This window comes from Brachyistius frenatus, unplaced genomic scaffold, assembly GCF_029030835.1.
Source record: "Brachyistius frenatus isolate BFR_SWC_R1_liver_20210118 unplaced genomic scaffold, ASM2903083v1 Contig_28, whole genome shotgun sequence".
NCBI lineage: Eukaryota > Metazoa > Chordata > Actinopteri > Embiotocidae > Brachyistius > Brachyistius frenatus.
In genome coordinates, this window is record NW_027210627.1 from 4082501 (window position 1) to 4110456 (window position 27956).

Genomic DNA, 27956 nt, shown 5'->3' on the forward strand with positions numbered 1-27956 from the left:
GTGAGTGACACATTCACTTGATAGACTTTTCAGGCAAGCAACAGTGTCATATACTGAGGTGTCCTGTTGGCTTAAGGGTTTTAAAATCTGATGATGTCATCACAATGTTCAACAGTTGAGTCTGCATCGATGTCAACTCTCTCTGAAAGCCTAAAATAAAAATGGTGAGAATATTTGGACCTCAAAATGCTTTTATGAATGGACCACCAAAAAGAATATACAATATTTTGTATCACAGATATTTTTTCCAGTTTTAAACTTATCTCTTGTCTTGTCTGATCTCTCTGTGAACTTCGATACAAAGTACTGGAATTTTTTTTTAAGAACCGATTGCAAGTAAAAACTGAAAAAGCCGGCAACATCAATATCCACTTACCAGTTTTGAAGATTTCATAACGCAGCGAGAACCCCGCCCCCTGGTGGGCATAGTCTGACACAAACTTGATGTGGAGTGAAGGGCCTGATGATATGATTGGTGCAGGGGCGATGTTGCTGCAGTGCTTCCCCAGCAGGTCCGCTGACTCAGAGTTCCCATCGTGGATCTCTACATAGTCATACCTGCAAAAGACAAACAATTGTTTACAGATAACTCTTTTCTTGAAAGCATTGTGGAACAAGATTGAGCTGAATTTTAATGCCATTGTATTGCTTTCTGGAGATTTGTAAAATGCAACATTACTCTAAAGATGTTAAATTAATATACTAATGAGGCGCTTCGTAGAGAAGGGGAGAGAAGACTTTAATTTGAGGAAGAGAAAATTGTTAAATCTTCTGACTCTGATGTTATTAGTCTTTTTTTCTGTTTATTAGTTCTTTCATTTGGCAGGCATCACATCAAATTTGCCATTAAAAAGGAAGCAATAAGCAGACTGTTTGCATCTTTACATGGCTGGAGGCACTCCTGCACATGCATTGCAATTTAAATAGATGCAGCTGAGGATGCCAGCAGTTCACATATGGTGCAAAATGAAAATAGGCACTTGCATGAAGCAAAATAGAAAAAAGAAACCAGTTTGAAATTCTAAAACTTCACTGTAACCAAGTGATTATGCAGTCCGACTGCTGTGGGCTTCGTGGTCCACAGAGCACCATTTTAGGGATTATAACTATATTATAATACAAACAAAGGAAAAATGTGAATGTAGAATGAACTGCTCTCGTTCAGCTCACAGAGGGAAACAGTGGCGTCACATGTTCAGCAATCTGCAGTTATGTATCCCCACTCGCAAAACAGATTTATGAGTGTGATGATTTTTAAAGCAACAGATATCAGTTTCTGGATTTTTAAAAGTGGCAGCTAAACAGAAATGAAAACTGAATGATGGCTGGTATTTTTCTTTTGAGCTACACAAATAAGAAAATCTACCTCACATGTATTCTGGTTTCTGTTTCACCAGGGTCAAAGGCAAGAGTTTGAACTATGAATGAACCTGACACTCTTTGATGCGAGGAATGAATTAATGTGGAACAAATGACTGCAGTTTAAATCCTGCTCCGATTTAATTCAATAATGTTTGTAACTCGACTTGTCTGCCTTCAATCTGAAGAGAAAACTCACATTTTCCACTTTTTGGAACAGATTTAGGTCGCTTCAGCATTTTCTTGATCCCTTTTGACTTGTAAAAATGTTAGATTTTATTATACAATTATAGTGTGGTGAATCATAACTGTAAAGAAATGGAGAAAGTAAATATGATAAACTCCATTATTGCGTGTAAATTCCACAAAATAGTTTGTTCTTCTGTGCTGCTCTAATCTTGTTTTTGTAAGAAAAAAAAAATTTGAAAATTCAGATTGCTTTTATGTACCAATGTTAAATGTATATAATAATCATCTCCAATAAAAATAAAAACAACTAAAATGATGGTTTCTCTGTATTATCATATTAAGTGCTGCTACTTATTTACTGTATAGTTTTGTGTCCAAGTAGTTCCATATAGGAAAGACATTGTTGTCGAACAGAAGGGTACTGCACTTTTTGTACATGAAAGCCATGAAAGATGCACTCTACAATCAAATTTATCTCCTATATTACCCATATATTAAGTAGACATCAGCAGTAAAGGCGCTGGGAATAGTCTCCCTCTATAAAAGGAAGGTACTGGCTTCAAATCTATTTTCATTCCTGTTTCTTTCATGTTTTCGGACCACAAATGTTATGGCCTATGTCCGGACCCACAGCAGGAGCGTTGCCTCTGTGTCTGAATACCGAGGACACACCTGCCTGCTTTTAAAATAGCTTCCTGCAAAGAAATTTCTCATCCAACTTGTCTTAAAGGAGGACATAAATTGGGATTGGGATTTAAACAAAGCAAAAACATTTGCTAGACTCTTTTTGTACATGTATATTCATCATAATAATCACTTCTGACAACATTGATGGTGAGCCAAATTAATTGCGTCAGCATTAAGCTTTCCATAGTTCTCTAAAGTTATCAAATGAACATGTTTTATCCTCCTGAGGATCTTGCATTTTCTGTTCAGTTTCAGAGGTGTAGTGACGTAAGCGACAGAAGGCCCCACAGTGACTCAACAGATGAAGGTATCATGTGCCACTGGATAATAAAAGTAAAGCACATGGTGATTTGTTGCTATGGTGCAAACACATTAAAGATAAATGAATATATAAGGGGTGTTAATCTTTTCACTATTTGTTAGCATGCATTCACAGTTATGCCTGCTATCATTCCCGAACACAGGAGCCAAAACCCACGCTGGTTTTGTCACCGGAGGAGTTTATTAATTTCCATCCCCTTACCTTATAAACAAGAGCCGAATTTTAACTGAAGATAAACCCCCTCGGGTTAGTGGTTTGGCCTGTTTGGGACTCGTCTTTCACTCTTGGATTGGAGGGAAATGCCTTGAATATGACCAGAATTAGTTTTTATGTAAATTGATATAAACTGACATGGCGAAAGATTAAGATTAAATCAGTGGTGGATATTTTATGCTGTTACATTTTTTTTTATCATGGCATAGTGTCAGAGTTATAGGATCAAATGTGTGTCTTTATGTGCATGTATGCGTGTGTGTGTGTGTGTGTGTGTGTGTGTGTGTGTGTGTGTGTGTGTGTGTGTGTGTGTGTGTGTGTGTGTGTGTGTGTGTGTGTGTGTGTGTGTGTGTGTATGTGTGTGTCTTTTATACCTCTAGCAATAAAACCACAGACAACAGAAGTGAATACAAGTCTTAGAAACACTGATAGCTTTATGAAAGGCTGCCATGTATACAGATTAGCTGTGTTAAGACATACAAAGGTGTGTTTTAGGTCTGGCTCTTCTGTCCATGCAGTCATTTCTGAGTCTCAGTTTGTCAGCATCTCTGTGTGTGTGTGTGTGTGTGTGTGTGTGTGTGTGTGTGTGTGTGTGTGTGTGTGTGTGTGTGTGTGTGTGTGTGTGTGTGTGTGTGTGTGTGTGTGTGTGTGTGTGTGTGTGTGTGTGTGTGGAGTTTGACAGGTGAGCAACCGCCCAACATAATGAGGGTCACACACCTCCTACTCTCCCATCATGTTTTGTGTGGAACTAACACCACAGTTATGACGCAAGCTGTCACTGCACCGTGAGCATGTGTGAGTGCATCTGTGCATGTGGATGTGCGCGCGTGTGAGTGTGTGTGCGTACGTGTCATAGTTCCTGTCATATTTTCCCAAGAGAACGCCTCATTGCGGCGACAGTTTCCTCCTCCTCTTTCTTGCAATGACAACTTTGTTTAACAGCTACTCGTATCCAGACAAAATCTCTTTTTCTTTCCTTTTCTGGCCCACTCCTACCCTAATCATTTGTCAGTGTTTCACTTTTCAACTTTTTATTTTTTTGTATCTTCTTTGTCTTCCTCCTTTTTTGTCTCTCTCTCTATCTGTCCCCTCTCCCTCTGTAGCTTTGTCAGGCACATAACCAGAGACAGTGTGTGGGTAAGACAGCGGAAGCAGAGATGAGAGAGGAAGAATATTATAAATTTTAACTCCACTTCATTAGCAGTGCTAATAAGAAAAGAGGGAATGAGCAATATAGACAGATGGTAAATCTTTCCCAAAGCCCAGTTTTCCTCGTCCTCACAAAAAAACTTGACTGTCATTTTCCAAAGTGATCCATTTTTTTTTTAGGAAAAGCCATGTTTTCAGGTGTAGGAACACGGCCAGAACAAGGAGGAGGAGGAGCTTTCAAATTTAGCTGGCACACTGTGGATGCGGTCGGAGAGAGAACATGACACTGCATTCACTCTGCCAGCTCTCCACCTTTGACAGACAGAGACAGGTGTCCCCTCATCCCTCCCTCACTCTCTGCAGCTTTGTGCTTTTAGCAGAAAGCAGAAAAGACATACAGTACACAAGTCAGCACACAAGACACACACACACACACACACACACACACACACACACACACACACACACACACACACACACACACACACACACACACACACACACACACACACACACACACACACACACACACACACACACACACGCTGTCTGACGCACATACAAAGCCTGTAGCCATGCACATGGATCCATAGAAGGGTTTAAGGTTTCCAATCTGTCTATGTGTAGGAGGTACACAGCCTCTAACAAACTGTTTAATCCCATCATCATCTCTCCTCCCCTCCTCTCCCCTCCTCTCCCCTCCTCTCCTCTCCTTTCCTCTCCTCTCCTCTCCTCTCCCCCAATATATTTCACTGGAGCCAATCAGTGATTTTCTGAGACTTGCTGTAGGGAATGACAACAACTCAGAATTTGTTTCTCCCACACTTTTCCCTGAAATTCATTTGTTACCGAGGGAGATTTTTTTTCTTTCTTTCTTCGCTTACATGAAGGAAATCATGAAAAAGCAAATGTTTGTTCCAAAACATGTAATACAGGAGGGTTACAGCTCTAAACAAGGACAAACATTCATGGATCGTAAGTTCAGACTGAGTTGTGGAAGTAGACTTAAAACTGACTCTTAACATTTGACATTTTGAGAGATTTATGTGTCTGTGTTTGTTTGTGTTTCGGGGGTAGGAGTGTTTAGGAGCGAGAAAGCTCTCCAAAGCCATGCCTGACGGGAACCAAGAAAAAAGGTTTGGATACAGATGAACTTCCACCCTTCCTTCTTCTTAATTGCCTTTCACACATTCTCTCTCTCCCTCTCTGTTTATGTCGGGAGCTGTCTTCTTACACCTGCACATTTCTTTCAAACATCACGGGTGCCCTTAGGAGTAGACAGAGCGTCTGCACAGCACACACACACATGCAGTCACAGACACACAATAAAAAGAGCTGAAACCAGGCCAGACATGCATTTAAGTGTGACAGTGTTTTCATGGCTGAAAGAAACACAGAGAATAAGTCTTTTAAAGCTTGATTATGTCATGAATTGTGAATTCGTCCAAGTTTAAATTCAGAATGTTTAGTTTACTATCCATGTCTGTTGTCTTTCACATTTTTAACATCGGTTAAGTTTTATTTATAGTTACTGTGTTCTTGCTGATGCTTCTCCCAGCTTAATGAAATGAAAAGCCCCTGTTTAAAAGGTGGTTTTAGCCAAGTCATCTTCTGTTTACAGATGCTTCTTGCAACACTCATCATTTCTGTAAGTCATGACAAGCTGTAATTCAGCAGTTGGTAATGATTTTTCTTTCAAGTTTCTACTTCTTACTCTTATGATTGAACATCCGGACATTCACCTTCTAAAATAAAAAACAGACCTTTAGATTAAGGCGTTATTAAACGCATCATTTGGCCCTTATAGTCCTTATAGTCATTGTACCTTCTTTAATGAAAAATGTTCGCAGCACACACGATTAAGAAAACGTACGGGTCATTGGTACCCAGTGATACAAATATTTATAATAAATCCATTACACTCTAACACTGTAATTAGAGTGGATAAGACCATGGGGAGCAATGTTGTAATGCATTTTAATTTGTGGGGTACAAAGTGTATGACCCACACAGCAGCACTGTGTTTATATAGTATATTCATATACCTGTGTCGACTTAAAGCAGCAGCAGTGAGTCTGTCACTGAAGCAGTAAATCGAGAGTGAGGAGGATGACTGACTTCACTGATATCAAGTAATAGGGCTATTACTGCCGACAGTCAGACAGTGTGTATGTGTGTGTGTGTGTGTGTGTGTGTGTGTGTGTGTGTGTGTGTGTGTGTGTGTGTGTGTGTGTGTGTGTGTGTGTGTGTGTGTGTGTGTGTGTGTGTGTGTGTGTGTGTGTGTGTGTGTGTGTGTGTGTGTGTGTGTGTGTGTGTGTCCAGCAGTAGTCTCCAGGACAACCAATCGATTCCTCATTATGGCTTTAACACACATTGATCAGGATCAGTCCTTCACTGACTCTCTCTCTCTCTCTCTCTCTCTCACACACACACACACACACACACACACACACACACACACACACACACACACACACACACACACACACACACACACACACACACACACACACACACACACACACACACACACACACATACAGTTATTACAGTAACAGACATTGATCAGGCAGACCCTCCAGCCTCCGGGGAGTGTCTATAGATCAGAACACTGTTATTATCATTATTACCTGCGCTACCTGAAGGTGCTTCTGTGCGAGAGTGGATTTCCTAAAATCACCACCTTGGAGCTTAACAAATCTTCAAATTTCTTTCCCTGTATTACCGCGTCTCTTGAATAGTGGAGGGCAACTTAATCTAACCTTCCACTTGGGTTGAAGTGCTAGTTTATTAGTTTTGCACTGGTTGCGCACTCAAGGCCCTTTCTCTTGTTTGTGAAAGAATAATCTGCATCCAAAGCTCAACACTTTAAATCGTTGCTACTTCTTCCTTTGACTCGTCTTGTTTTTGACGATTCCAATTTTCATAGGGACTATCTAAAACAAAAAATGTAAGAAAGACTATAGTTTCTGATACATTTTAATTAGTTTGTTTTGTTGATTGCCTTAATGTACAGCAGCTACTGTTGATGGTTATTTGTATAGCTTAGTGATGAATAAATGATCACACATTTCCTAACAACAAAACATCTCTGTTATCTACCGTTATCCCTGCTGTAGGAGGTAACAGCACGGTCCCATTGCTTTGTAGGCATCTGGTGTCGTCACTGCCAGAAAGTTTGTCTGGTGAGGAATTATGATTGATCAAAAGTAGGTAAATAAACCTGAAACTATGTGCTGCACTACACATTTGCGTTCCGAGGAGTTCTCTTTCCTTCTCTCTCTGCAGCTTTGTACTGTCCTATAGCTTTGAGTTGCTTGTTTGGACGTATGACTCTCCTGCTGCTCGAGTCACTGTGATGTCAATTCGAACATGCAGGCAGCTGCTAAATGCCCACAGCTGGTAATTGAACAGCCACTGTCCATCCACGTGCTGTTCCTCTCTCTTCCTTCCTCTGTCATGTAATATTTTCATCTCTGCCTTCACCTTTCTCTCTCTGCTGTTCTGCCCTGAGGCCAGTGTCACATCACATCACTCTACCCTCTACTCTTTTCTTGGTCGTGTCCCCGGGACTTCTGGCTGCCAGTCAGGTGTGTCAATAAGGGTGTATGTTATAAACTATTCCTACATCTCCATCACCATCTAGTTTCCAGGTACTGTCTGTTTTAACAATGTTCATGTTGGATACCTGGCTTAAATTACACTGGATGCCCAGAAGGGAAGGGAAGGGAAGGGAAGGAGAAGAGAAGAGAAGAGAAGAGAAGAGAAGAGAAGAGAAGAGAAGAGAAGAGAAGAGAAGAGAAGAGAAGAGAAGAGAAGAGAAGAGAAGAGAAGAGAAGAGAAGAGAAGAGAAGAGAAGAGAAGAGAAGAGAAGAGAAGAGAAGAGAAGAGAAGAGAAGAAAAGAGAAGAGAAGAGAAGAGAAGAGAAGAGAAGAGAAGAGAAGAGAAGAGAAGAGAAGAGAAGAGAAGAGAAGAGAAGAGAAGAGAAGAGAGACTCGCATGAAGTTAAATGATTGATTGAGGCAGAGTACAAAGACAAGGTCTAAATCATTAGGGAAACCATTATCGTTGACTGCAGCTTCTCTGTCATATAAATCACTTCTTAATTCACTGCTTTACTCCACACTTACTGTGTGAGCCATGCAGCCATGAAAAGGCCTACGTGACTGTCTCCCCGTTGTGCTTACACAGTATGAGTTTATTTGAGAGCCCAAATATGTTTTCACCTTCTACTTCCTCTCTTTATGCAAGCTCATGCAATCCTAATATGGTGTGTGTTTGTTTCTCATTTCAATATTATAGCATCTGACTTGAGTATGAACTGAGTTAAAGGTGGAGTAAAGAGGGTGGAGAAAGAGGCAGACATAGAAGACTTAAGATTTAAGTGAAGGATAGACACAGGTACAAGAGGATGAGGACAAATATTGGATGAGGAAAAGTAAATGATAAAGAGAAGAGTAGATGGATAGAAGGGATGAGGAAGATGAGAAAATAAGAGGAAGAGAGAAGAGTGGGGGAGTGTGGCATTTGGCTGGCTGTCGTTTTCTGATATGCAATGCTGATTAATGATCTGGCATCTAAAAGACTGGCACATGGCACAGGGAAGAGGACGAGCAGAGGAGAAGGAGGGTAGGGAAGGGAAGAAGAAGAGGAATGAGATGGAAGCAGAGACAGGAGGTTGAACAAGATGAGACCGGACGGAGCAGAGCGGTGATGAAGAACGAGGTGGGGCGGGGTGGGGAGAAAGAAGGTGGCACTGATGAAGTTGCAAGAGCAGATGAAAGATGATAGATGGGGTCCACTGGGCAGTGGTGGTTGGGGATGGAGGGGGAGAGAGGGATGAATAGAGGGACGAGAACGGGGAAGGAGCCAGGAGGAAAGAGGAGAGGAGAGCGAGGGAGAGGGAGAGGAGGTAGCTGTCAGGATGATTTGAGCCTGCCCTCAACGGACCCTGACGCTGCACTTTTTCCCTAAGCGGCAGTGTGTGTGTTTGAGAGAGTATGTGTGTCACTCTGTGTGTGTGTGTGTGTGTGTGTGTGTGTGTGTGTGTTCTTTCCAAACACTCCAAATAGAGATCTTGCTCTCAGAGACAGAGCAGTGCAGTGAGCTAAGAGGAAAATATGAAGGAGAACACCTAACCGCCACCTCCAAAGGCTACGTACTGTAAACTTTCAGGAAAATGTTTGTGTAGCTCTACTTTGACCTTCACAATCTCAGAAGAGGAAGCCGCTTCATTCAAGAAAAGTGCTGCACCTCTATTATACCAGTACAAAAATGAGCAATTCTGGCTTTTCAGTTCAGTGAAAAGCACCATGACAAAAGAACAACATCTAAAAAACTGTTAGAGAACTGGACTTGTTGCTGAATTCGTTTTACTGTAATTTGCATTGCTGAAGTGATAGTCTGACATTTTGGGAAATAAGCTTTTTTTTTTGCATTCGGAGACTCCAGGACGTCACATTCTTTAAGTAAAGCTATCCTGGCTGAAGCTTCATATTTAATGCACACATAATGTGGCATTAATTATAATCTTCACAAGAAAGCAAATGAGCGTGATTTCCCAACTCAGGGAAACTCAGGTAGAGTCGGACCATTTCTGTATCTTTCTGAGACTGACCGTCCAACACTCACACCCACTTTATGCCATGTGACGAGGAGAGAAAATACCCTGTGTTTGAACTTCTTCTCGTAGTTTTTTTCATTCATTACATAACTATTTTTCATCCCTTTTTGTGTGTCCAACACTGTCAATATCTTCCAGGAGAGACACATGTTCAAACAATATTGCGTCTCGCCGTCTTCCAGGACAGCTGGCTTTACCATTTTGTAACAACGATACACACGTTTGTATTTCCTGCACAATTCCTACAAACCCTACAATGTGCGTTTAATACAAGTGACACCAAACATAAGCCCCTGGTATTAAATATAATTTATCATATACAATAGATGAATGAAGAAGGCACACATAGTGACACAGTGTTCTCTGTGTGTGTACCAGTCTATCATGTGGTTAAGACACATTCAGGATTTTCCATCAAACACACACAGGCATGACAGCAGGTTTACAAAAGAAATCCGACACTTATGATGGATTGTTGTGGCACCACGGTGACTGTCATGTGACAGAAAAAAGGAAGTCATGTTGAGTCATGATTGGCCAGCGGTACAGTTATCTTAGCAGGAGCAGAAGCTCTTTTTTGATCCGTCAGTGTTCTTGTTAATCTCTCTGAGTCTCCTCAGCTGTTTCCCAGCACTTACATTTCTGCTGTATATGAATCTTAATGAAAATATCTCTCTTTTTTTCTGACTACCACTTCATCAATTTTGACTGCACAGCCAACAGGGTGCTTGACAAAATGTGATGCATTATAGATTCCAGATTCCCGTCTCAAATTGTAATCAGGACCATAATAGATTAGACTGCTTCATTGTACGGACATAATACAACAATTTGTGTCTGAACATGCAGATTCACAACAGTGCAATTTAGCCTATTGTGTGTGTGTGTGTGTGTGTGTGTGTGTGTGTGTGTGTGTGTGTGTGTGTGTGTGTGTGTGTGTGTGTGTGTGTGTGTGTGTGTGTGTGTGTGTAATCTATAAACTGAAGATAAAGAGCAGCATTCTGTTTCTCTAAGGTATATTCTGCCTTAGTATATAAACATTTGGATAATGTCCCTATGACAATATTAAATGACAAAGACATTCGACATACAGAGAAAAGAAACACTGCTGAGTGTGTCTCGGGGTTGTTGCTGACAATCACTGGGTAACCACATAAGTCCCCCTCCCTCCCCAAACAGACACACACACACACACACACACACACACACACACACACACACACACACACACACACACACACACACACACACACACACACACACACACACACACACACACACACACACACACACACCCTCAGCTTCTTCTCCTTGGCCTCTTTGCCCTTTGAACCTAACGGCTCAATTTCAGCCTACCGTTGCACACACAAACACACACATTCACATACAAACACACACAAACACAGACTCACACTCAGGCCATCAGGCGCCTGTGAACCTAAATAGCTCTGCACGGTAGGGCACTTGTAAATAACAGCCTATTAACCTTGAGATTTTACCACCAACACTGCAGATGTCTCACTCTTACTGCTGTGTTTGGATGATGACTTTTCAGAAAATGCTACTTGTGATTACTGTGAGCGAACTGAAACTAAGAAAATATTTAGACACACCACAAAAGATAGCCTAAGACGACATATACACTGTGCATATACAGTATACTGTAAGCTTGCACCATAATAAATAAATCAGAGCCTGTTGTTTCTTGTATTTCCTCCTCCTGGGAAATGACTGGACTTTAAATGGATGTCAGAAATTCAAAAGGGAAGGGGGCAGAAGAGGTGGTAGCAGCTGAGAAGCAGAGAACAAATTTAGACAGAAAGAAAAAGCGTCTAATGTAGCCTATCCAACTGAATGTGGAGTAAAACTGTAAAAATGACAAGGACGGGGAGACAGACGGAGAAGTATGTTTTTCATTTATACAGCACAGTGCGAAAGAAAAAGCAAAACAGAGCAAAGCACAGCGGGCCTTTTCAACCTTTCAGCCTTTCAACAAACAGGCAGCCGGTGAAATATTGATGCTTCAATTCCAACAAAGAAATGTCTGAATGATTTTGGTACATCTGAGTGGGGAAATTTACCTATCTATAATTGATACGGCTGAAATGTTAATAGCTGGATAGGGAAAGCACCAGAAAAGAGACATAACAGGAGAGGTTGGAAAATAGAGGTGTGTGTGTGTGTGTGTGTGTGTGTGTGTGTGTGTGTGTGTGTGTGTGTGTGTGTGTGTGTGTGTGTGTGTGTGTGTGTGTGTGTGTGTGTGTGTGTGTGTGTGTGTGTGTGTGTGTGCTTGTCTGTATTTCTGCCTGTGCCAGTGGGTTTGTAGCCTTTTACGCTCACAGTGTCCCGAAAGGTCTCTCCTCTACTGTGTGGGATGCGTTCACCCTTGACGCGAGATGAGAAACAGCTTGTAGTTTCTTGTAAAGCACATGATAGAAGGTTTCAAAGGGTATTGTATGGGAAAAATATCACATAAAATATTCATATGTTTGTGTGTTTTTCTCATACACAAACTTTCCATATGGCTTTTAAAACGTTACATTTGCATATAATTGCCTGAACTTTTTGCCTGCTATCGCATACCACAGTTGCAGCATTTTTCCATAACATCCCAGCATGCACATTTGTCTCTCAGTCTGTCTTTACTTCTGCTTGCTATATTTTTATTTCATGCTGCATCTCTGTGAGCCTCTCGAGCAACCGAAGCCAAACAGCCCAAAACATTGATGGACACCAAATCCTCTAATCTGTGTTAATTCTTCCAAAGTGTGAAAACCGTGCTGGAACAGTAAATGTGTTGTAATTAGACTTTGATAATTAGAGACAGGGGACCGAGGGTGGTCCCAAAGTGATTATTATGGGATAGCTAAAGCCAGAGAAACAGGAGGAGAGTGGGCTGAAGTTCACCAGATACGCCCAACGACTCTTACAGAGGCAGGCTGGTGGAGACACAAACTTGAGGGAGACAGTGAGTGAATCTTTTCTTAGTTTCAATTTTTCACGCAACTTAAAATCTTTAATCCACCTTTTTCCTCGCTTGCTCTTTTAACCATGTCATGCATGCATGTTGCCCTTACCTGCAGTCCAGCTTCTCTATTTCAAAGTGCGGGTTGAAGTTGAGGACGATGCGTTGTGAAGGCTCTGGGGCTGTGATGACCCAGCGACAGTTCTGGTGAGGTGGATACTCCAGCGGGTAGCCAGGGGTGGTGATGTAGCCGGCATCGCTGGCGTCTAAATATCCGCCACATGGCTCAGATGCTGGATGAGAAGAGCGATAAGGAAGAAAGGTCAAGTAGAAGCAGTAGCATGTTCACTTTTAGGGACTTTGGTCCCCTATATTACCTTGTGTATTAAAGAACTCTATCTATTCAAGTACTAAACGTGTTCAAACTTTGCTAAAACTGATGTGTTTACTTAATATTTTTACATAGGTTAATACACAGGTTCACAAATTGGAATAAAGTTATTGATTAGGGTTTTCAAATGTGATAAAACAGCCAACAGACAAACAAAATGGGAGCATAGGAGAGTAGATGTGATATTGGTGAAGAAATAGATTTATATTGACAGACAAAGAATATTTCATTTCGAAAGCAAAACACCAATGAAGAAAGACTATTCAGATAAACCTACTATAACAATCTGGAACTATACTACAGCAGCGGATAAGTCTAGTATCATCATGCCCATCAAACCGAAGACGTACAAACTCATTCAAATGAATTTAAAATGTATTTGTTGAACATGCATGATTTCACAGTGTAAGCGCAGATAAGAGTTGTGTTTTCAAAGACAGGATATGAGAAACAAAAAAGTGTGTCAGTGTCTCTGTATGTGAGGTGTCAAAGGTCAACGCAGCATCACGATGCACAAAGACTTAATTCTGGTCCAGGAATACACACACACACACACACACACACACACACACACACACACACACACACACACACACACACACACACACACACACACACACACACACACACACACACACACACACACACACACACACACACACACACACACACACAGCCTTCCAGATGCCACAGTTACTGTCACAGAGCGGATCCACTTGTCAGCAGTCATAAGTCTGTGCCCTGTCACAAACAATACCACTCATTCAGGACGGCAGACTTAAATGGGTAACTCATACGTGTCTATAACACCCAACAACATAACACACAATTCTACTGTATGATATCTATAGCATCTATTGTGCAAAGCACTGTCCGCCCTGTTTGATGGACTGTGCCGCTGTCAAAGTGAGCTGAACTTCTTCATTGTGTAAAACTTAAGTTCAACCATAATGGTGGACACATGATTAATACAACCTTTGTGAAGTCCAAGCACTGCACAGTTTAAGCCAGAAAAAGCCAGAAAAGATTCAAGTACAGAGGTTCTTAGTTTGCTAACTTAACAGTTTTACAAAATCCCTTCAACAATTTAATACAATATGTAATATAAGTAACACTATGGCTTCCAGCACTTGCAGAAAGATTAACTATGAGAGAAAATTCATAATAAGTGCGCTGCTTTAAATAAGACTCGTATTTTAAAATTACTACTGTATTCAAGCAACTTTGTCTATCTCCAACAAAGAATGTTTGATTTTCTGCAAATATTTTGGAAAAGATTATGACCACAGTGAACCAGGTTATTCTAATAAACAGCATCTGTGATTTCCGGCTGCTTGATAAACACTTGGCCGGTAAGCAATCCCAAAGATAATTTCCTGTTTTTGAGAGAAAAGGAAAACAAATTCACCATCAAGCTCCTGACGGTCGGTATTATACTTTCAATCATGGCTAAATATGCCTCCAGAAACCTGGCTCAAAAGATTTTTAAAAAAGGGAGGAAAATATGTGTGAAGGGGTCACGTAACTTATTGGTCTCGCCTGCCGCGCTATGACGTTTTATTTATTGCCACTGTGCTGAGAGGGGTGACATAGCCAAGTCAAACTACTCAGCAGAATACAGCATGTTTTAACGCTATTAATAGACTGGCTACTGTAAACCTACTCTGAGAGCAGTCACACATGCAAACATGAACACACGCAGGCGCAGCATAAACACTTTATCAGACACCAGCTTCAAAACGAATTCAAAGTCATGGTCAAACAAACATGCCCATTTAAAATCACACTTTTTTTTGTACCATGACTCCAAAATATGCAAGCACACAGTCTGATGCATATCATACATTTAGGAGTCAGCAAGGGGAGATTCAAGTGGAGGTCAGATTTCAGCACTCAGCAGACAACGTGATTGACACTTTGGCATCTATATCTGGTGTCTACCTCACTCTGTCTGCAAACAATTAGAGATCACCAGTTTGTATCTCGCTGTCTCCTGTCTGCCTTTCTCCCTCGTCCCTCGTCCCTCGTGCTGTGAGCCAACTAGTTCTGTTTATCTCACTCCTTTCTGTTTCCAATCTCCCTGGTGATATACAGTAATACAGGAGTAGAGTTACAGGGGCTATGTAACCCAGCCAGATGCATTTCATCTCAACACCACCTGGATTAGTGTTTAACCACTCTGGAATCTCACAGCGGCATCAGCCAAACACCACTTTTAGCACAGCGCTTAGCTAAACATATCTAACAAAAACTTGAGGAGAGGTGACGCAAAATCAAGGGTTGACGTAGAAATCTAACCGATAATAACCTATTTCTTGGGGATTATAATACATATTATGAAATGTGTGAGGGAAATTGCGACTCCATTAGGTTCCATCCCATGAATTGACTCCGGTACAGGTAGAGGTTTATCCTGTCTATGCCAGTCGAGGACTACATTACTTTATCCTTGGCTTCAAATTCAACTCACTTCCAGCTACAACCAAATGACTGGTGGATAGAGAGTGGGTGGACACAATAACATGAGCACCTTTGCAACCATACAGCTCAATAAAATCTACCTTAGGAGCTTTTCTCAGTCTGTTCATCCATTTTTTTTTTTTCCTCAAATATTTTGGCTCAGTCAAACTGCCCTCTCTCTCTCCCTCTCACCTCTGGCACACAGCCGATAAAGACAGCACCTCCAAGAGTCTGATGAATAAGGCCGGTGTGATAGTGAGGCAGGCGCTGTGCGTGCAAGAAGTATTGTGTCTGCTCTACTTTAAGAGTCTATTCATCTCCAAACATGCACACATGCAGAAAGTCGTTCGCCGATTATCGCACCCAAACAGGGCAGGAAGTGACACGAGTCAACGCGAAAAGTGCATGGATGACATCCCCCTGCATGAGGTGCCAAATAACGTGACTTTGAGATTGTACATACATATATAGACACACATTGTAATGTCAAGTCCCTGCAGTGAAAAGCCGGTATATAGGAAGGAAAGATAAATGCTATCTTTAAGTTTGAAAACAAGAAAGAGGAGAAACAGCGTCCAAACCTTAATCTATAGCAGTGCTAATTTGTATTCCACAATGCATGCTGGGAAGGAACGTCAATGCGCGTGAGTCACAACAGAGGAGATGCTGAGTCGGGCAATAAACTTGAGTTCATGTCAAGAATTACCAAACAGGTAAAAGACAGAATCATCCTTTAGCTGTCCTTTAACTTTTGCTTCATCATAGCCAAGCCCGCTCCAAGCAGCTGCAGTCCATCCAGTATGGCATCGTACTGGACTCTGTCTAAAGTGATGAGCGGGTACTTTTATAAGACAAAAAGCACAACATCAAACCATCACCATACTCTTTGTTTCGGTGTGTCCGTCTCTCACACAAACACCTCCCTCCTCTTGACCCCAATTTTTGCAAAATACTTTTCTTTCGACCACATCAGCATGTGTGATCTTCAGGGAGAGGCTGTATCTAGACCACATATTCACAACAAATGTGCACGCACAAACCGCTGAACATCACTTATCCCATTTATGGCTTAGACATTACTGAATTCAGACCACACACACAGACACACACACACACACACACACACACACACACACACACACACACACACACACACACACACACACACACACACACACACACACGATAAGCAGCAGTAAACGGTGCTAAGCAGTCAAGCAGGGATATAAGACAGGTCACTGCAGTATTAATGGTTCTCCGCCACATTTGGTATTGCATCCTGATAACACCTATTCAGCAACTTTTCTCCACATGCGCAAACCTCAACACACACACACACACACACACACACACACACACACACACACACACACACACACACACACACACACACACACACACACACACACACACACACACACACACACACACACACACACACACAGATGCACCCATACAGAAACGCGTAATAAAAGCTTTCCACAGTCCCAAACATTTGCAAACACACTTCTGCATGAAGCTGCTTTGCACAATTGAACTAGATCCTTGTTTGTTGGCCCCAAATGCAAATGTTCTGACCTTGTTTCTAAGCTCTATTACAGATTCATTTCCCTCCCGAGGGAGTCTGATTTGACTCAAAACAGACACTTTTCAGGCTGCAGCAATCGATTTGCAAGTCTGCAAGAACTTTTGCAAATATGTTGGAGTCTGCATTTATTTCCACTGGCCTGACCTCCATGATGAAAGCATTAATGGTTTAGGAAGTGTTTGTGCATGAAAGTGAGAAAATGTGTCTCACCCAGCTGACCAGAAAGCATATTAAGAGGGGGGGGGGCTATCAACTTATCATCAACCAACACTGGTCACAAATACTCCAAACAGCACAGTGAGTTTTGTTTTCTCATTACTGTGGCCTTGTGGGAAACAGGTGCCTGAATTTAACAATCAATATATTCTGACCAACTGCATCAAAGCCTGAGGGGGAAAATGCTAATTTCCCCATTGATTTCTATGCATTTCTTGACTATTTGTAATGCATGCAGTGGAGTGGTTTGGTTCAAGCATCATGGAGCACTCACAAAAGGCTTCAGGCATTGTTTCCTTAAATGGTGGAAAATACAGATGCATTTGTAGTAAAAAAAACAAAAACCTTTTGTGTGGCTCTGGGAATATGAGAAACACTGAATGTAACAAACTGAAATGTATCGTTTGGATCCAAACTAAGGTGCTTTCAGTCAGCGAAACCTGGGCAACCTTCAGGAACGGACGGAGAGACGAGTGGAAGGGAGAAAGAAAAAGGCAGAGCAGGATGAAAGTCAGAAAGGGAGAGTAATGCCAGAACATCTGTCTCTCATCATCTGAAAGGAGAAAGTCAGCAGCTCAGAAAAGCTCGCTGGACAGAAAATACAACACACACACACACACACACACACACACACACACACACACACACACACACACACACACACACACACACACACACACACACACACACACACACACACACACACACACACACACACACACATACACACACACACACACACACACACACACACACACACACACACACACACACACACACACACACACACACACACACACACACACACACACACACACACACACACACAAAGGTGGAGCTGTGTTTTCCAGGTGCCCTGTATTAAGACACAGTGGAAAACTACAGACTGAGTGAGCGTGTTTGTATCTGTGTAAAATAGAGAGATGGTGGACGACTACAAAGGATCTGAGAGAGAAAAAAGAGCGATGGAAAGAGAAAAGAGAAGATGACTCATAAAAAATAAAGCTGAGTGTGTGAGACATAAAAAGTACCAACATAGGAACAAGCTTTTCAACTCAGGCAGAGGTCAACGCCACTCTGATTGCCTCCCTACACACGATGTTTGTCACCTGACGGGATGCTCCTGCTTCTACATAAACACATGTCATTTGGGAGCACTTGGAGGGACAGTCTTACACTATTAACTAAAACCACAATGGCCTTTAAAGGGCCTCTGTGGTGACCCTGTATTTATGCACTAATTTTCAAGTTAATCATTAATCAAGCAACTGAACATGGGAGCTAGTGTGGTATTAAACCTGCAGATAATTCAATCTGCTCTACAAAAATAACGGTTAAATAAACATGTCTAATGGTGTATTCCTGGCACCCTAAAAATCATCTAGACAAGTTTTATTTGGAGACTTATCTTAAGAAATGTTACACACAACATGGAAACAAGCTATCAAAAAAGGATAAAAACAATGTGGCCTACTGTTAAATGCAGCTCATCTTTGCCACATTGTTGGATTTTAGTATAAAAAGTGTTGCATGATAAAACTGCTGACTTCAACAAAATCTTTATGAATGGAGCCTGTTATCAGTTACCCTAAAGTACTGAAGGGTTGATTAGGTGAGGAATTTGTGTTGATCAATGGACAATAAAGCTGCTGTATTCCTTTAAGCTATTGAAAACATAGGCAGAAGAAGCCTACTGAATCGTATGCGTCAGTCTTTTAAGATGTGCATGAATGAGTCACTCAAACAAGTCATGTGAATGGGTTTCGAAGAAGAAAGAGAAAACAGATTGACAGAGTCAGAGAGAGGGGGCAGAATGAGAAGAAAACAATGAGTGGTTGAGACAGTAAAGAGATTTTCCCACCGTGGCGAAGCGGGCCGAGAAGAAGGTGAGGGAGGTTTCTTAATCGGGGTACGGGAAAACACTAACAGAGGGAGGTGTGGAGAACGAGACAGTGTGCGCTATTAAAGAAGAGCTGAAGCCCCATGAAAAGGGGGGGAAACAACAGGATGATTCAGCGTGAAGGGAGAAAGAAAAAGGAAAACAACCTGTAGCCTTGCACCGCACCGCTCTGGAGGGACTTCTGAGGACGCAGAGGGCTGAGCCAGCACACACACAAACATTTATTCTGTGTGAAGGTTTTAAAAAGAAGTGAGGACAGGCAAATATCCTCATTTGAAGGATTCCCATGATCCCCGCTTCCCTCTGAGGACATTTGTTCTTTGCGAGTGTACAAACAGAAGAACACACGCTCGCAAAAACGCTGATCTCCCCATCCTCTCTAATTACTCCAGTCATTACCAATGGCCAATGAAGACACTAGAATACGAACAGTTTACTAACGACATGATAACTGTAATTAGAACATCCTGCTGGACCCACTAATTGTCCTTTCCCTTTTACAGAGGAGAGAGAGACACAGGGAGACTGTGCCAAAGGTTAATTGGCCTAATGCTTATTCGGTCATTATAAACTAGGTTGTTGATATTAGTGGAGCAGCCCTCTGCGTTGCTATAGGCAATCATTATTATAATGATTGAAACACTAATATTTGATTCCCATGAATCTTTTTATTTATTTATTTGATTGATAAATAGATTTATTTACATGAGAATTCAAAAGAAAGAAAGAAACCACAACAGTCTGAATCAGTAGATGAATAAAGATAACTCTTAATCCTGACACCAGGTGGAAAACACCTGCTAACTGCAGGATAATTAAAGTGAAATCAGTTTTGAAGAAAGTCTCCAGGAAAGTGTCACCTGGCAAAGATCAGCATAATCAGTTGTCACTTAAAATGATTTACCTGCAAGTCTAATAATCACAGTCAATTTTTTTTTTTTTAATTTGAGTTTACTACTTTCCTTAAATATATTCAATGAGGTCATTGAATATATTTGCCAAGAGTTCATTGAATATATTTAAGGAAAGTAGTATTAAAACTTTTCAATTTGACTCAAGTCACTTCAGAATTGGAAGAAAATGGTTTGTGCTATTTAAAGTCAAAGCACCCCTTTAATTGTCATGTAATTTGATTCTTATCGGGATCATTAAATCAAAAATTCAATGTTTCACCTTCAGTGTATCATAATCAATACGTTTATGAAATAATACACCTTGGCAAGAAAGCCTCCTGTGCATGACAGAGAAGGGGAATAAATCTGGGTTGGTTTACTGCAGGTGGCTCCACTCAACTACTGCTTCACACTCTGCTGCTTTCCTCTTATTTCACTAATGCCCTGTAATACTCTCTCCCTCTCCCTCCCACTTTTGCACTCCCAAACGCTCACTATTCCTCGCTCGATCCATCTCTTTGTCTTGCTCTCCATCTCTCTCTTTCTCTTTTTATTGCTTCATTGCATCAGTGTGCTTTGCAGGGAGGAAAGTTCACAAATGATGTTTGTAAAGCATCCTAAATAGACTTTATATTACAACTTCCTCCGCTCCGTATAAATTCAACACATCAGACAATGCAGTGGTAATAAAGAGCAGGTCAAATGGGACCAAGAAGCAATCAAAGAAAATTACAAGAAATTATAAGAAATACACAGACAGACATTAAGAAAATGATTCTAACGTAATGGCCCTTTCCTTTCATAGCAAGCTGCAATATATCTTTCTGTTTATACTAAACATTATTTACTAACCCTTTTTAAATGTGTAAATTTGACACAATCTTCCTACAGTGTGCATGATTTAAATATCCTTAAAACTCAACAATGGAAGGAACAAATACAGGTAAAATCATATTTCTAGAACATCTGTAATATATCAAAGTAAAAACTGATCTTTTTCTAATGTGAATACATAGAATGACATGGTTTGTGGGTTTGTGGGCCAACTCCGTTACAAATGTCATGGAGGAATTGTTTTATTGATGGCCAACTGACACTTGCAAAGCATCATGACCCACACCGATGTAAAATCTAATTAAACAAGCAGACCCCGTGGGGCAACACAGTACTTCATTATGTTAGATGCGCAGCTGAAGCTTCAGGCTAGAAAATAACCAAGTCACACTCGTGACACATAGTGTACATAAAGTTATGTAGAAGCAGAAGCCTTTTGATCCTGCAGTACAATGACCAAACAACAAAGGAAAACAGAACTGATGTGTAGTCATTTGCAGAATTGAACTTAAAACTATGTCAGACTTATTTACTTCCATATTAAGATGGAGTTGTGGATTTCTTTACCCAAAATTCAGCCCCTCTGCTTCAGACTTTAATCACTCTGAGTTGGTTGAAGCACTCAAAAACGTTCCCTAAACCAGTCCTTAATGCATACCTGTGGGCAATTCTCCCCACTGTTACAGAACTTCTTACGCTCTACATCATCCAGCATATTTCTGCAGAGACACTATAGAGGCAGACAGCTGGTCTTGAGTGGCCAATTATGTCCGTTTATCTCCCTTCCAGGCACAGCTGTGATCAAACGGAATGAAGAAACAGGATCAAACAGCGAGGCTAAAAAAATCATTCTTCCGTTTCGTTCACTTCTTCTCGCAGCTTTCCTCTGCCTCTTTTCTGTCTCTGTCACTTCCTCCCTCTGTACTTCCATCCCTCCTGTCTCTCGCTATATATACACTTCTTCGCCTCACTCTGCTTTCCTTGCTCATCTCTGGAGACAACAGAGCAGAGGCATCTATAAAAGTTTACTGCTGAGGAAGCTTCGTTCTGCATAGCCCACTGCTGTGAATGTGTGCTCCAGTGTGAACCAGTGGGGAGATCTCGAGGGGAGCTTGAGGGAGTCCCCAGAAAAATGAAGTTTCACATATCGTCAGCAGATATTCTGCTTTCAAAAAATATCAGAATATCTACATGTCTCCTAATAAAACAGGTCAAAATATGCGGTTTGTGGGGGCCTTCCAAATGACATATTAGGCTTTACTGTTTTATAGTAGTGAGGATATTTTTAGGTCATTTGTACTGAAGGGTAAAAAAAAAAAGAAGATTGGTTTAAATGGTTAAAAAAAAAAAAACAATAATGATTGCCAGCAGGAAATAGAACAAAAAAAACTAATCAATGTTATCAAAGTCAAACACTTCACTCATCTACCCTGAATGCCACAGTTCCCATGTAAATGATTTCTATGCTATAACACCCTCACTCAGTACTTCCTGCTTTGGTGCTGAATGTAAATATGATAATCAAATAGTCACAGTTACTAATTATTTGTAAAAATCTAAACATGTCGAGGCAACATCTCTTCATCGTGGCCAAAACAGACTTTCAGATTTCATTAAATGTAGAAATATCCAGAGGTTCATTCTGTTGCACAGAGTTTCTCACAGCAGAAGTTAATGTGATGTAAAGAATGCCTCCACTGTGTTCTCTACACTGTGGCTCTCCAAAACAACATTTGGCAGACGGGCAACTCAATCCAAGTCATGAGATCTGCAAAAGCCCTCCTGAATAAGAGCTCTCCTAAATCAATAAAACCGAGAATGCAACCAGTTTCTCCACAGCGATCCTTTTTCATTTCCCTCTTTTGACAATGTAGCACACATAGAAATGTATCTCAAAGCAGAAAGTGGACTTTAAGGAGAGATTGAAAATGACTCTCAAGTCTTTTGCATATATAGAGCAATGAGAAACCATAAGAAAGGATCATTATGTGGTGAAAATGTGGTCGTCACGCACCTGGTTTAGCTTGTCAATCTCTTTGAAAGCAGACAATAAGTCTATTTTTGCAATAAAACATCACCAGAAAATGTTATGTTTTGAGATTTTCAGGCCCATTTAGCTTATAAAACAGCTAGTCCTGATTAGATGTCGTCGGCTAGACGTTTTAACTTCTTTATAAACGCACGCCTGTGGCATAGCAGCAATTAGTATCTCCTTGGCCTGGTGTCGGGTAGGTTTTGTTTTAACTAAACAGAATTAAAAGATTTCCTGTGCATCAAACTCACTTTTCGGTTTGCGCGTAAAGATTGTTTGGAACCACACAAAAACCTACTTAAATCAATTTGAACGCTTGATTTGTCTCTTCTACTTTCAATAAAGAGTAAAGCTCAGAGCTTGTGACAAAGACAAACTACTGTTGGAGGTTATACAGCTGCAAATACCGTCGCACACAGATTTAGGGAGCGACGGACGTCCGTCGCTTAAGTCGTTGGAAAGGCAGTGGAATCGGACCACTGAGCGCCGGACCTAACCTCCGTCAGACGGAGACAGTAGCCCGGTCACATTCGCCGCCGCCACCACCTCTCCGCACAACTGGCAGTATTATTTAAAACGACAGCCATGCAGTCAAAGCAGCCAAATGTCTACTGCCAGTCTTTCAGTAGAAACTATTTCGAGGAATATTGCAAGGCTGCATCAGAGTGGCACATTACGCGATGAGGAGCGCGATAAGGTCAGTAATAAACCCTATTGAAGCTACCCTACAGACCACTGACACTAACATTCGTCCAGACAGGAATATTATAGAAAAATTATATTTTATTTTTCGTCATTTACCATCTCCCCTGTGATCGGTCATTGATTCAGCTGCAGATTAAAATCCACAAGATGTTTTTCAAGGCAACACGATCAATATCGATTCTAAACCAACATTCAAACATCTGAGTTCGTACGGAGTGAAACCAGCAGTGAAGAGGAACAATGAGAACATAGCTTGTAGTGATCATACTTTAACTGTAAAATCTTGTTTCTTCGATAGAAATAAACGATTTCGTCAACATGTTGTTTTTCTCACTTTTACACATTTTACCTTTCCGCATCTGTGACCGAGGTCGGCCGAGCGAGCTGGGTCAGCTTTGTGGAGTTAATACAACACCATTCTGCACTGCTCTCCCTCCTAATTGTGATCAAACTAAACTAATCAATGTCCCTCAGCACTTCAACGCATTACTTGCAAGGGAAATGAGACTGAGGTAGCCCCAGCAGTCACACAATGTGTAATACATTTTGTTTTTGGATTATTTTATATTCATTTAAAATTAACAGGAAAACATTACTTTCTCTCAGTGAAAAAAACAAACAAATATCTGCTGTGTTTGTTAGACTGTATTGGTGAGCTGGACGGGGGAAATTCTCTCTCTCTTGCTCCTTCAGAGAAGCGGTTAATTTCCACCTAACACCTAATGTGACACTTGTGTTTGAGCGGGCAGAAAAAGTGTCAAACTTACCCCCTTCGTCTGTTTTTACTGCTGAAGGCAAAAGAAAAGCCAGTATACATCCACAGAACCATGTGAATAAATCCATCTTTTTCCCTCCGACGTGTAGAAAAAGTCTCTTTTTTTCTCCTCTAGAGTGGTTTTATTCGGTTTATCTGCAGTCCAAAGTCCTGTCCTGCCCTTTTCCACAGTTCTCTATTTCTCACAAACACAAACTACAGCCCAAAATCCCAAATGCCAGATTGCGTTCACCGGGCTCTCCAAGAATATCACGCTGGTTCTGATGCACAGTTCGTACGAGTTGTGTCAGTGTTTGACACTGCTTATTCTCTCGTTGAAACCAGCCGGTGCGATCAGTGCAGGGGGATCTAAAAATCAGCGTAATTTGTACTCTAAATGTACTTTTAAAGCCGCGAAATCCATTGCGGTGCGCACAGTCGGCACCTCGGAGTCCCTCTGTCAGTCAAAACGCGCGTGGGAATATAGTCCTTGTCAACACAGCTGACAGACAAAATCATAAATTTCAAATAAACTAGAAATCACTGATTGTAAATGAAAAGGACCACCAGAAACAGGTGCAGACAAGCTTTAAGTCTGATGAAAAAGGAGGAAAAAAAAAAAAAAAGTAACACGTGTCTTTCCTTCTCGGATCGATAGAATATCCTCAAATCTTTTTCTCTGTCTCTGTTTACGAGGGTCGCGTTTTCTTTGTAAAAGCACAAAGTGTTTCCCCATGGACTTCCCTCTTAATATTCTGTCCGAACAACAGTCCCTTCTTGTGCCAAAGATGAAACAAGATCTCCTGGAGGATGGAGCTCCGGTTTGCGTGCGTAAAACTAGTCAGGAGAAAAATAAACGTGGTTGCCTCTCCTCTGTCCTCCTACGAAACTGTGCGGTTCGTCAGGAAAACACGCTCTTCTGTGTTCGCGCTCTCCCCCTTTCCTTCACGCTCTCTCTCTCTCTCTCTCTCTCTCTCTCTCTCGTTCCCTCTCCCGGCAGGCTCGTGCAGTGCGCTCCTTCCACTCCGATCTCCGCCGGGTTTGTGGCAGCGAGCAGGACTGCTCACTCAGTCCCCTGTCTCCGTGTGCTTGCACGGCGTGCGCGTGCGCGTGTATCGGATTACAGTAGGCACCTCGGCCCGCCTCCATATAGCCCCTCGCTGATTAAAGAGTAGTTTCATCTCCCTCTCACTCCCCCCCTCTCTCTCTCTTTCTCTCTCTCTCACTCTCTTTTTTTTTTTTTTTTTTTTGCCCGGCCATCACTTACCCTTCTATATATCAACTGTCTCCCTTTCTCTCATTTTTACCAAATTTATTTCTACCTTTTCCACATTTTCATCCACTCCTTCTCTTTCTACAGTATCTCTCCACACTTTCTTTTGCCATATTTTTTTTTTTACTTCCTCCATTTCGTGAGAATGGAGGAGGGTTGATATACGAAAGGCAGAAAACAGAGGAAGAAAAGAGGTCCACAGCACAGCTTTATGAGCTTTTGAACGGGATCCTGGTGCTGGTTTACAGCATTGCAGGGTAAAAAAAAACAAAAACTGGCCATGCACATAGAGAAAGTAGACAGATCTTACTTAGTAATAAAGTATCAACAAATACTTTACTAATTTGCTTGTGATGAAGAATAAATGATACATTTTTCTGGAAAAGATACAGATTTACTTGTCATGCAGAGCAGCCATTTTAGTAATAATGTCTGAGGTGCTGGATGCAAAAATTCACACACCTTTGTGCAGGAAACACTTGTCTGCAAGCAAGGGTTAACCGCTGTTTACCAAAGGCACATGGGTCACTGGTGAACAGAATTTAAACAAGAGGTGGAGAATAGATTGCTATACAATGCGCGCACACACACACACACACACACACACACTCATAGATAAACACATTTGCAGCACAGGCATAGACATGCACTGACCCACACATGGTAATGGAGTTGAATGACAAGGTGACTGAATTTCTGTCTGAGCAGAAGTTTAGAGTTTAAACTGCGCTTCAGTCTTTCTCTGGATCACACGCACACTCTCTCTCTCTCTCTTATTCATACTCGTTCGCTCACTCGGACGTATAATAGAAGGAGTATGTCAGTGGGAGGCATGTTTTAGCAACACCAAAGCCTGCGGTCTGAAAAGCTAACCCAATCTTAGTTTTTGCGCGGCTTTCCCAGGACACACCCTGCACACATTAACACACAGATGCACACACATATAGGCCATAATGACACAGCTGAACTCACCACTGACCATCCAGTAAAAAAAAAAAACTCACGTTGTGCACCGAGATCTCGTGGGAAAAAAAAAAAATCCCTCTCAAACTGATAATGTTTGAGATGACAATCATACAATCGCTAGTTGCTTTTTTTACATCGTGTGCCGATATATTTGCAGCCCGTTGGACATTTATGACAAAAGATTAAATGAGGACGAGCTTAAATACTGACACGTGATTGCTTTTCTCACAAATCTCAGATAAATGTTCTCCTTTCTTCTTTCTTTAGTTTTAAGGTAACTGTCACAACCCTGCAATTACCAGTCGACAGGTAAATCATGGATCTCAGCTCAGGACAGGGACACATGACACACACGCAGGCGCACTTACACACCATCAAGCTGTCACTCAGATGTTTTCCAACATCTCTGGAGGTTTGGAGGTATTAAGTTCTTTTTCCATGACTGATCGGTGTGTGTGTGTGTGTGTGTGTGTGTGTGTGTGTGTGTGTGTGTGTGTGTGTGTGTGTGTGTGTGTGTGTGTGTGTGTGTGTGTGTGTGTGTGTGTGTGTGTGTGTGTGTGTGTGGCAGAGAGAGAGTAACTGTCACCCCACTCATTCCTTGTGTCCCTCCAGTCGTACGACCTCTGTAACCTGTCTCTCTCACCCCTCTCGCTCCGTGTCCTGCGTCTTTCCACTGAAACTGAACCCACCCTGGTCCCCTGGAAGCTGTCAAGTGGTGAGAGCAGTCACATGGTAATATCATTCGTCTGAGCTCTCAGTCACGGTTTGCGAAAATGTGTTATTTCAAGCGCTAGAGAACAGGTAGATGCACTTGTCTGTGAGTAATCTAACTGAGCTGTTGGGTGGCATTTTTCTACTGTTACAATCATTTTTTTTTTAATCCAAAACATGTTATGCTTTCGAATATGAATGAACACAGCATTTCTTACTCTATTTTTTTTTTTCCAGTGGTCATAATGACCAATTTTCATATTTTTCAATCCACAGATAGACTGTTAGTCCTTCAATTGAAGTTAAATACTGGAAATAGAGTGAAATTGTGGTTAATGTTTTTGTCTCTTGGTAGCAGAACATGCTGCATGCAGAAAGTGTTTAAAATCTTAGTATTTACAAGTTGGCAGGACGAATTTTGGACTGGAAAAGTAAGAAACGGCCTCTGAAAATCACTCTGAATCCACACCACCGCACCACATGGACCCAAACCTTCTGGGCTTTCCCTTCACACATTCTTCTGTATTACTTACAACAGTGTTGTAAAACTAAGCTATGCTAATCCATGACACCTTTTCTGCTTGCCAAGCAGTGGGCTAGGTTTCCCTGAAGTTACTACCGACATCACCAAGAATCCATACTATGGCAATGGACAGAAATGTTGCTCGTTGCTCGCAGCACAAACTGAAAATTAGCTGCATATAAAATAGATTGTCACTATTGTTA

At 41.4% G+C, this 27956-nt stretch overlaps 1 protein-coding gene across 1 annotated transcript in view; it reads right to left on the minus strand.

Moving 5' to 3' along the window:
• LOC138621115 (neuropilin-2-like) overlaps positions 1-25334 on the minus strand; it is a 91382-nt gene extending 66048 nt beyond the window's left edge. The window contains exons 1-3 of the mRNA XM_069698929.1: positions 24294-25334; positions 12620-12800; positions 377-558 (exon numbers count right to left, since the gene is read on the minus strand). Coding sequence (XP_069555030.1) covers positions 377-558; positions 12620-12800; positions 24294-24369 — 439 coding nt within the window. The 5' untranslated portion in view covers positions 24370-25334. The remainder of the gene's footprint in view (positions 1-376; positions 559-12619; positions 12801-24293) is intronic.
• Between the last annotated feature and the right edge of the window lie 2622 nt (positions 25335-27956).